Genomic DNA, 12,103 nt, shown 5'->3' on the forward strand with positions numbered 1-12,103 from the left:
AAAGCTGCAGGATGAGATTAAGTCGATGGAGAGATTGCGCTTCTATAGGTCATTGGGAGTAGAATTCACTTGTCAAAGATATATAGAATTGTTAGGATTTAGCGACTGATGTTATATAATCATTATGCTTAGAGTGGGGAACTTGCCAGTCAGAGGTAATACGGGAAGATATGAAAGTATCTGCTGTGAGGAAAGACTGTATCAAATTTGTAACGTTAACATCGAAATTGAATTCCATTGTATTACTGCTTGTCCGCTATATGGAGAAATACAAAGAAAATACTTACCCACCTTTGTATATAAAAATCCAATTTAGAAAAATTTAGGTCCTTTATAAACAATGATACTAGTAAAATTCTGATGACTAATTTAGCAATGTTTAATATAAAAGCCTTAAAGATTAGAGAAACCGTTTTATCAACGACTCCTGCTACATAAGACTTTAGATCAATATCACAAATCTTTCTCCACACAAGTTTTAGGGTTGCCCTTAAATCCGTTTGCTTGATTGCTGTGCAAGATATACTTGTATCTTTCCTATATCCGATAAAAGCAATAATTATTACTTTCATGTATATTACTTCTTATAAATACTATGTTCTTTTGTTACGCACTATAACATCTTTTTGTACCGCATGATGTATGGATATGTATCATGGGCCACTGGCCTATATTACAAATAAACATTATTATTATTATTATTATTATTATTGTTGTTGTTGTTGTTGTTGTCATTGTTATTATTATTATTGTTGTTATTATTGTTGTTATTATTATCAGTATTGTTATTATTGTCATTGCTGTTGATATTATTATTATTATTATTATTATCAAGGACAAATAATACAGATGCTATATAAAATATGTACAATACCCAATCTATGTCAGTTCTAAAGATTGTGCACCAACCAGCAAACATTTTGTGTTGATTTCATGTAAGACAATATAATACAACAGGTAAGGAATAGAAAGTTATATCTGCAACATATATGACTTATTGTGATATAAATTCCTATTGTTCCTCTCTTTCAGAGCATCGACCTCCTTTAACTTGTTTAATGTTGACTTCTATCCCTACTTATGTGTCGATTTCACACAGATTTCTACGACAAAATATATTTACAACATACAGTGCGGTAAGTAAGACACACCGACTTGGAGGCAGTCAATTTAAAGTTATAAATAGTCATTGGTGTATTGTCTTCAATGACGAATCGTTGTTGTTTGGGATTTCCTCTTGACTTAGAGTCAAGTTTCCACACAGTTTATATTGTGTTGTTTCGATCCGAACCCCAACCAATTCGAACAAAATTCCTTGCTGGCTCATGTATAGTTCTAGTTCAATTAATCAGCTCCCAAACCTGTATTGATTTTTTGTTGGTTCGGGATATGATCTCACTTTTTCATTAAACATTGCACTTATTACAGACAGACGTATCAGCTACACATTAGTGAACATATATTGAACAGTTTTAGACAGCGGTATATTTCTGAGGCATTTGAGTAATGGTCCGTTGAAGAGGTCGTTTGGCGATCTGACAGCATATTTCCATATCAAATCCATGGTTGGACAACTTTAAAATCAACGGGAAATTATGTAATCTTACCGTGTTGGCCATGTCATATTATGTGGCAACATCCACCAATATCGATCTTCTCCGACTCAAAATTGTTCTTTTGGTCATGTGATTTAAGCACCTGTAGATTTATTACGTATGACTACATGTATTATCACGGTTCAACAATGAGTCCAGTTACAAAATGGGGGATTTAATTGACAATGTTTTGACCTCTAATCAGTTGGGTTACGATGTATAATTAAACCCGTCCATTTTTGTAATTTGACAGGTTTTTGAAATATAATAATAGTTTCAAGAGCAAATCCACAGAAACTATTGTCACACGATCAAAAAGAACCATTTTGATCAAGTCGCATCTGATTAGTCAGTCGATACTGATGGAAAGGCTGATCATCCGCTGATTTCATTTGGTACTTCTAAATGGCGACACGACTTGGGTTACGTGAATCCACCTGTATTCTAAAGCTGTCCAACATAAGATTTGGTGAGGAAATATGATGTACAGATTACGGAATAGCCAACTGACCGTAACTCTGGAGCTACAAGACATTCTAATAGTGTCTTACAACGGTCGATATGTGCACTAATGTGTTGCGCACAATTCTGTCTGCAATAATTGCACAGTTTAATGCATAAGTGAGACTAGAATTCCAAAGCAGCAGCATACCATTTCAGTTTTCGGAGCTAAGTTGCCATACTGGGAAATTTCTCCTTGTGAAAAAAGTCCTAAAAGGTTTGTTATAATGATAACAAAAATATATTAATATATAATCTTTTTCTAATTTTTTTATAATGTGCACATAGATAATCTCACACGAGATTTCCTTTTATATAAAATGTCTTAAACAAGCTGGGCAAACTAATATCTCACAAGCTGTTTGCAAAAAAGCTATTCAAAGAACTCCATACCCTTAATATAAAATTAATTCATGATTATGATTCCATTTTTTACATGACGTCAAGACTTTATATTTTTGACAATTAAGCAAAGTCAGTTGATTAAAAAGATTAGCCTCATGTGATAAATTGCTATATGCAATTATCATTAAGCCTACGTGGTTGGAGTCAGTGGAAAAGATGTAAATAGGTACGGGCTTTCGGTTTTGTTCCTGTACTTCCGATGTACCATTATAAATATCATTTCGTGATAAATACATTAACTATCTACATGAGTGTCATTATTGTATACCTACAATGTCTTATGGAGATTTCAAACATTGAATTTTGTCTTTCAGCAATTGAGACTAGCTTATTAACACCTGCGCGTGTATACGTTAGGCCAACAACGACTAACGTCAATGCATCCACAGCGTGTAATAGGGAATCACCAACGGACAAGTCTGATTTCTCTGTACTTGTAAAAGAAGGTCAGTAGACAAAAGTTTGGTCCGAAAATGAATACAGAAAATAGCAAATATGCTTTATTTTCACGAGTGCTTGAAATATATTTTGATTGTGATTGCGTGAAAACCATCAATAAAACACTTTTAGACGTGTTTTTAATCTATTCGAATATGTCAGAGTCATCAATAGCTTTAGGCTCTTTTGAAGTTACTATCTATTCGGATTGATTATTGTGTTTGTCTTTGCAGCGTCTACTTTTTAATACACGTATGTTCCTGTTATGTTAAGCATGTAAACTCACATTGATTCTCGCGTGTAACGATCGACACCAAAGGGCTAATATGTAACTAATATCTCATGAATAGAACCCATTTTTCCTTATTATTTAAACCTGTAATATATCATTTGTGAAGTAATTTCCAAGTTTTGCATACTAAACAAAACTTCGCATCTGATTGTGAGATATGAGCGACATATTAACGACATGGCAACAATTGGAAATCGGCCAGAACTGGTCATCTGTCATATGCACCACAGTAACTGATGGCACAAATAGATTTTCGAAAATGTTACACGAGAGATTCAAACGTCCGATTTGAATTGTTGATGTTTTCAGTATATGTCAGGATAAATTGCATCTTAAAAAATATCGCCATGCTACAGCCTAGAAAAGCACGTGAAAAAGAAAATAAACCTGAAAAGTTAAATTCCATACCAACAGTCATGATTTCTGCCTAAACTGTGATATCTTCAGCAATATTGTATCATATACTTTAGTAATTATACATTGACATGATAATTATACACTGACATGATAATTATACAATAATAATTATACACTGACATGATAATTATACACTGACATGATAATTATACAATAATAATTATACACTGACATGATAATTATACACTGACATGATAATTATACACTGACATGATAATTATACACTGACATGATAATTATACATTGACATGATAATTATACACTGACATGATAATTATACACTGACATGATAATTATACACTGACATGATAATTATACACTGACATGATAATTATACAATAATAATTATACACTGACATGATAATTATACACTGACATGATAATTATACAATAATAATTATACACTGACAATAATAATTATACACTGACATGATAATTATACACTGACATGATAATTATACATTGACATGATAATTATACACTGACATGATAATTATACACTGACAATAATAATTATACACTGACATGATAATTATACACTGACATGATAATTATACATTGACATGATAATTATACACTGACATGATAATTATACACTGACAATAATAATTATACACTGACATGATAATTATACACTGACATGATAATTATACACTGACATGATAATTATACACTGACAATAATAATTATACACTGACATGATAATTATACACTGACATGATAATTATACACTGACATGATAATTATACACTGACATGATAATTATACACTGACATGATAAATATACACTGACATGATAATTATACACTGACAATAATAATTATACACTGACATGATAATTATACACTGACATGATAATTATACACTGACATGATAATTATACACTGACATGATAATTATACACTGACATGATAATTATACACTGATGAAATTCCAACTATACAGAGGAGCATAAGGGGGCCTGTATGTACTTTTTATACGACTCCCCCCCCCCCAAACAATCAAACCTAATGGCCATTTTGGGCATACTCTGTTTTCCAAGGCACAACAAGTATTCTTAGCCGTCTTGTAGCCCTTATTTCCAGTGCCTCACCTTTACCCAGGCACAAATACATAGCCATAGGCCCGAGAGTGTGTCACTCCTTTTATTGGCCCAATTTTTGTTCCGACTGGTAAGTTATTGTGATCCTTGGGTTTGCCCAGTTCTGAACTTGTGTCGCTGTGCTGTCACTGTCAGACGCCAAACGCAAACAATTTTTTTTTACATACCTTACAGACATAAATTCTTTACGTTAGGCTGAACTTTTTAGATAATATTCTTTGTTTGTAAACAGCTGCCACATAACTTTTCTACATTCTCGATGAGATGTCTTGCTTCTCATTTTGTGCTGCATCCTCGACTGGTTTAGGATGACCACCAACACACCTTCTTTCTTACCTCTCTTATGCTGAATTAACTTAATGTAGCTTCACTTCTATCAATTAGTACTTGACAGTCAACTTAATGTAGCTTTACTTTTATCCATTAGTACCTGACAGTTTTTAACCCTCCAATTTTATTTTCTTGGGAATGGGGAGGGGGCTGCGAGGTGATCTTTAAGAAAATATTGACCATATGTAATATATAGCATCATTGTTTCTGGAAAGGAGCCAGTCCATGATGTACTTAGGTCTTCGCGGGATCTAGACATTCTGCCACTTGCCAAGCCATCTGTTGGGGTTGCCTTATCTTCACATACTAGCTCTTTTGCATATGTAAACTGCTTCTGCTATGCTGCTGTAAAAGTCCCGGGCGCGCGTCTTCGCTTCGTGTCCAAATCAGTATTGTTTGCCTCCTCACTCATTGCATCATGAGATGCTACGGTAGCTCATTTGGTAGAGAGTGAGAGTCGTAATCTAAGAATCGCAGGTTCGATACAAACACAGGCGGCTGCCTCGGTGTTTCTTTGGGAAAGGCAATTGGCTTTATTTCCACGGCACAATAAACCAATAGTGTGTAAAAAAAATTTCCGTTAAATCAACACGAAGAGAATTCATCACACGAGTGCCTCCTTTCTTCTTGGGTCTGTATTCTTTGTTTTATTTTTCATATATATTCAGCCCCGAAAATATGAGCTCAAACTTGATATCTGATATGTCTGAATACGTTAAAACATTTGATACGTGTTTGGTTATCGTGTTTAACTTCGCCTCAGCAAACACATTGATATCATTAAATTTGCTTACTTTCTATGTAGACGGATATATATCCTTTGCTATAAAATAGTAAGGGAACCATTCTCCAATAAAATGTTTGCAAAACTGTATATGTTCTATAAAATAGTAAAAACTATTGTCCTCTCAGAAAATGGAATTCTTTCGCACATGATCGCTAATGCACCTAATTATCCGTTTAGAAATATTGACTCGTTATTTTGTAACATTCTTTTACAGTGTTACGACTCTGTGGTCTTAATCTAAGTATTAGAAAAAGCGAAAAACATCAAGTTCAGTAAATTTAACAAATAATTTATTTCCCTAGAATACAAAGCGAAAATTTAAAAGGAATTTATTGTATTGTGAATTATATCCTAAATAGTCTTAAAAGTTCTATCACAAGTCCAAGAGTATAGAGTGTTCGGAACTAATTTCAGTGGCAATCAGAATAAATTCCAATCTTGAATGTGCTGATGTGCCAAAATTATTATATTTGTTAATGTGCAAAGGGTCTTCATGTATCACGATTATATAATCCTAAATATCCTTCAATAAAATCACAGCAATAAAAAAATAGATTTTTTAGTTCAAGTGTCAATAAGAACTTTGTAATTCCAATGAATATTTGAAATAAATAAAACCTCCAGAAAGGATAACGGAACGCAGCTAAAACGTTGATTCTACTAGGCAGAGGGTAAAATAAGAACGAAATAATTTTGTTTATCGGACTAACACCTGCCGTATGACACAACGAAATCTCCTTGACCCAGAAGGTCAAAAGGTCACGCAATCATGATAGGCAATTTGACAGATCAGTTAGAAAAAGAAACTAATGCAGTTCTATAAGACAACAATTTAGTAATGCTTTCGGTAATTAAATTTATATGAATAGCGAGAACAGACCCAAAGTTTATCAATATATTTGTAAATATTTATAACTCAAATTAGCACAGGTGATGTTTTGAATCTTTACAGCATTTATCTTGAACAAAATGAAACTGTGGATTTTTGTCATGGAACAATCAAATTAGCACTTTTAGTTGAGGGACATTTCGTTCTCACCTTTCTTATCCCAGAGAAAGGAAACCAGTATATGTATTGTTGACTTGTTTGTCTGTGATGTATTTAAAGTGATATCGTCCCGAAAGGCAACAGCTAACGATAAATTATGGGTTTTGTATTTCGCCATGTCTTTTTATATACATATTGAAATTAAGGTGAACATTTCAGACGAGCTTTAGGACGTCTCTTCCGTGTGAATATCTTCAATGCCCCATCAACAGACTACGAAATACAATATGTTTACTTATTGTGAAATTAGATGATGTTCCACCGAGTACATTGGAAAGGTAAATAAATCCAACATTTAATTTACAATCAATTAACTATAAAAACCCTATATCAATGTGTTTGAGCTGCACTATACCCAATAGGTATAATGTTAAAGCCACACTATACAGAATAGGTGTAATATTCAAGCCACACAATACTACACAATAGGTATAATGTTAAAGCCACACTATACACAATAGGTATAATGTTAAAGCCACACTATGCACAATAGGTGTAATGTTAAAGCCACACAATACACAATAGGTATAATGTTAAAGCCACACTGTACACAATAGGTATAATGTTAAAGCCACACTATACACAATAGGTATAATGTTAAAGCCATACTATACACAATAGGTGTGATGTTGAAGCCACACAGTACACAATAGGTATAATGTTAAAGCCACACAATACACAATAGGTATAATGTTAAAGCCATACTATACACAATAGGTATCATGTTAAAGCCATACTATACACAATAGGTGTGATGTTAAAGCCACACTATACCCAATAGGTGAGTTGTTTGAGCCACACTATGCCCATTTTGTCACCACAGTATTTCCTCCAAAAAAAAAATTAATTCCGTTTTTCTCAGATAATTCATTAAACACTTCTTATCGGTATTCCCCCCCCCCAAAAAAAAACAACAAAAAAACAAAAACAAACAACAACAACAAAAAAACGAGTTGCATTCATTTGGAGGTAACAAGAAATCCTTAACAGAAACAGCATGTTTATCGAGTTCAGCCTCTTGGCTTTTGCGTCAGATAACTTAGCGACAAATATTTTTTGTCTGGGTCTAGAAAATTCACATTCACTACTAAGTACGGTAGTTTCACTCAAATAAAGTCATACAATGTAACTTTCCCATTGTCAAGTACATTGTGATGAAATTTCCGTGGAATGTACTAATTCTAAAATAATTTTCTACAGGTGCGGTGAGCTCTCTTCAAGCAATAGCAACCTGTCCTAATGACTTTCTGGCTAAATTCAGCAACTTCACAGTGACAGGTTACTCAGGTGCTAATCAGTGCACGGGAAACTCCCTAGATGTGTGCACGGATAGAACCACCATGAACTACACGTACAACTCGTGTTCATCGTCCGTAAAGTTTTCATGTGAGTATAACTATGTATGTATGTATGTATGTATGTATGTATGTATGTATGTATGTATGTATGTATGTATGTATGTATGTATGTATGTATGTATGCATGCATGCATACATGCATGCATCTATCTATCTATCTATCTAATTTAAATTAAGATATAGATTGTAGCAAGTGGTAAAGAAGATACTAAACAAAGTCATTGACACGAGTAAAAGCACGCTGAATAAAGAGACCAACGTATCATAGTGTATCAACGTATCATATTCAGTTGACCTCTGTTTGTAATGAAATTTATAGGATCAGGAACAATTCAACCGTCCCGGATACTACAATACCAGTAGTAATAACTGTTACAAAAGAGAAATACTAAGAAGAATATACTGATGTTGAAGAGAGAGAGAGAGAGAGAGAGAGAGAGAGAGAGAGAGATCGTTACAAACTACCATTACACTAACATATGCGATATGCGAAATCTGGTTCGCCCTTCAAGGTCAAAGGTTTAAGTGATATCTCCAGGTGTCTGTCTTGAGCAGGTTATTTCCTTGAATAGCTTAATGTGTTCACAGACAAGCATCCATTATATTGTCATAGACTTCTATCTCTCTCTCATCAGGGGAATTCCCATCATTTTTCAAAACTGCCATTGTAAAGCCTCTGTTGAAGAAACCAACACTAGACCATAACGCTTTAAAGAACTACCGCCCAGTTTCTAATCTCCCATTCATATAAAAAAATCTTAGAAAAGGTTGTTCTATCCCAGCTTGTATCTCATCTAGATTCAAACATTCTTTTTAGCAATGTACTATCTGCATATCGTCCTTGCCACAGTACTGAAACTACTCTTCGAAAAGTAATTAATGACATTATCTCTGCGTTGGATAGCGGAAAGATTACTGTCCTCACCCTCCTTGATTTGTCTGCAGCATTTGACACAATAGACCATGATATATTACTTCACCGTCTCCAGCATGTATTTGGCATTCATGATACAGCCTTACTGTGGTTCAAGTCCTACTTGGTCAACAGGACACAAATTGTATATGCAAATGGAATACATTCCAGCCCAGTTGATTTATGTTTTGGTGTTTCACAGGGGTCTGTTCTTGGACCTGTTCTCTTCATTCTGTACACTCAGTCGCTCTCAAGTGTCATAGATCATCATCCAGTGTCTCACCAATTGTACACTGATGACACCCAACTATACAAATCTAGCCACCCAACTGAGGTTGATGCTACCATCCAAGGTGTAGAGAGGTGCATTTCTGATGTGAAATCATGGATGACATGTAACAAGCTGCAGATGAATGATGATAAAACTGAAGCCATTCTGATCACAACACAAAGACTCTCATTCACATCCTTTACCTCAAACAATAAATATCAACAACGCCAACATTAAATTCACACAATCAGCACTAAACCTTAGTGTTACTATGGACAGTACTCTCACATTACACCAACATGTTATGAACATATGCAAGGCTGCATATCTTGAACTGAGACGCATCAACTCCATTCATAAATATCTTTCAGTTGATGCCACTAAAACACCTGTGTGTTCATTAGTACTTTCAAGACTGGACTACTGTAACTCAATTCTGTCTGGTTCATCTCAATATCTACTCCAGAAACTTCAAAAAGTTCAAAGCACAGCTGCTGGGATCATACTTAGAATACCACGATCAGAGCACACATCCCCGCTGCTCGGTACCCTATACTGGCTATCCATTCGATCCAGAATCAAACACAAAATTTGTTCTCTGTGCTACGTTTCACTCTCGGACTCTAGTCCAACATACCTATCCGACCTCACCTATGTGTACACACCAGCAAGATACTTACGCTCCTCTTCTGACAATCCTTTACTCATTATTCCCACTATGAAAACAAAGTCATATGGACAGCGTTCATTTGCATACCAAGTTTCAGCAACGTGGAATTAATTGCCCACTGAACTTAGACACAAAGACACAGTGATCACATTCAAGAGGTCTCTCAAAACTCACTTATTTCGACTGCAAGAACAAACTTAAAGACCTAATAATGTTTCCTACCTTAAATATTCTCATCATGTTTTTTATTAATGTTTTCTAATTTCATTGTGTTTGTTTTTGGTGTTTGTTTTTGTAATCATATCATTATATGTTTTTTATCTTATAGGTGTTGTCTAATGTTGTAAAGATCTTAGAGCTTATAAAGATTAGGCGCTATACAAAGTCTTCATTATTATTATTATTATTATTATTATTATTATTATTATTATTATTAAGCGACGTTGTTGAAATGACGTGTTTAAATTTTCTTTCTTTTGTGATGTTAACATTATAATCATGAAAGGTAATAATTGGACGTAGATCTCTTATAATTACACTTTCGCAACCAAAGAAGGTCATGATGACCTACATTGTTTTGCTTTACTAAGAGAGTCAAGATTTGATGAAAACTCAGAAAAACATATCTTTTTCACCATACATACATGTGCATTCTTACCGACACAAAAGGCTTTTTATGAACGGCGCAAAATCAAAACGGTTTCCCAACGTTTCGAGAGGGGCCCCGAGTAGCCGAGTGGTCTAAAGCGCTCTCCGTTACGGATCACTGCCATCTCACCTCTGTCTGCGTAGGTTCGAGTCTTGGATTCGGCTAATGTGGGTATGTGAGAAAGCTTGCCAGTAGCTTCTCGTGGGTCGGTGGTTCTTTCCGGTGTTTTCCCGGGTTCTTCCTCCACCATTAATACTGGCCGCCATGTATAGCCTATCGTGTGCTGAAAAATGGCGTTAAGCCCTAAAAATAACAACAACAACAACGTTTCGAGCTAAGCAAACTCCTCTTCAGAGGAAAAAAACAACAACTTACATATAAAAAAGCCTCACTTTATATATATATATATATATATATATATATATATATATATATATATATATATATATATATATATATATATATATATATATATATATATATATATATATATATATAATGAAGATAATTACCGTTGCATAAAGTATTGTTCTAACTGGGATCATACTGATTTTTCCCACAAGGTTACTCAAAGGTTGTAGCTACCATCCAGCACAATCTGATTTCCTTCTGTGCGTGTACAGTAATAATAGCTTTGGAAGCCGATTTTATGAACAGTGGTTTACGAAATAAAAACATCAATCTGTGATTTGCTTCAAGGCATAATGGTACATCTTCTGTTATGTGAACCATACTGATATATGTGCCTTTATGTAAGATATGTCGCAGGGTCAATATTTCTTTGGTCAAGATCACTTTAGTATGAATCTATTTTCTTCATGATATTTCATGCCTACAGTGGTTGCTAGGGACTATCAAAAGCTTCGCAGATGCTAACCATGCAATCGTTGCTGACATTCTGATTTCATATCACAGCTGGGGGCTACTTTTACTGCCTGTACTACCAGACTAATTCCTCCACCGGAGTGACCTACCTCCACGTGTACAACAATGACAGCACAGTTGTTAGTGGTTCCACGTATAGGATAGTCTGTTACGTAAGTATTATCACCCTGCTTGCAATACTGCACTTCACGAGTACCCATAAGTTTAAGAATACATAGATGAATAATTATGGTCGACTGGTGTTGTAAATTACGTTCGACCTTGTGTTATGTTATGTTAGACTCGTGTGATATGTTATGTTAGACTGGTGTGATATGATACGTTAGACTAGTGTGGTCAATTGGTTTATTATATGTTCATTTTTTTTTTCTTTATCCGTTAAATTTACATTGTCGGAATCGTTCAGTACTTTACGATATTGTACTCGCGCTCAGCTTGATAT

The 12,103-nt window shown here is 34.5% G+C and overlaps 1 protein-coding gene across 1 annotated transcript in view; it reads left to right on the forward strand.

Moving 5' to 3' along the window:
- LOC149798113 (uncharacterized) overlaps nucleotides 1-12,103 on the forward strand; it is a 38,173-nt gene that overhangs the window by 20,666 nt on the left and 5,404 nt on the right. Inside the window, exons 3-6 of the mRNA XM_089960840.1 lie at nucleotides 1,033-1,136; nucleotides 2,816-2,947; nucleotides 8,116-8,301; nucleotides 11,692-11,813. Coding sequence (XP_089816966.1) covers nucleotides 1,033-1,136; nucleotides 2,816-2,947; nucleotides 8,116-8,301; nucleotides 11,692-11,813 — 544 coding nt within the window. The remainder of the gene's footprint in view (nucleotides 1-1,032; nucleotides 1,137-2,815; nucleotides 2,948-8,115; nucleotides 8,302-11,691; nucleotides 11,814-12,103) is intronic.

The sequence above is a fragment of the Sinohyriopsis cumingii genome, chromosome 6 (genome assembly GCF_028554795.1).
Source record: "Sinohyriopsis cumingii isolate HCF-2022 chromosome 6, ASM2855479v2, whole genome shotgun sequence".
NCBI classification, from domain to species: Eukaryota; Metazoa; Mollusca; class Bivalvia; order Unionida; family Unionidae; genus Sinohyriopsis; species Sinohyriopsis cumingii.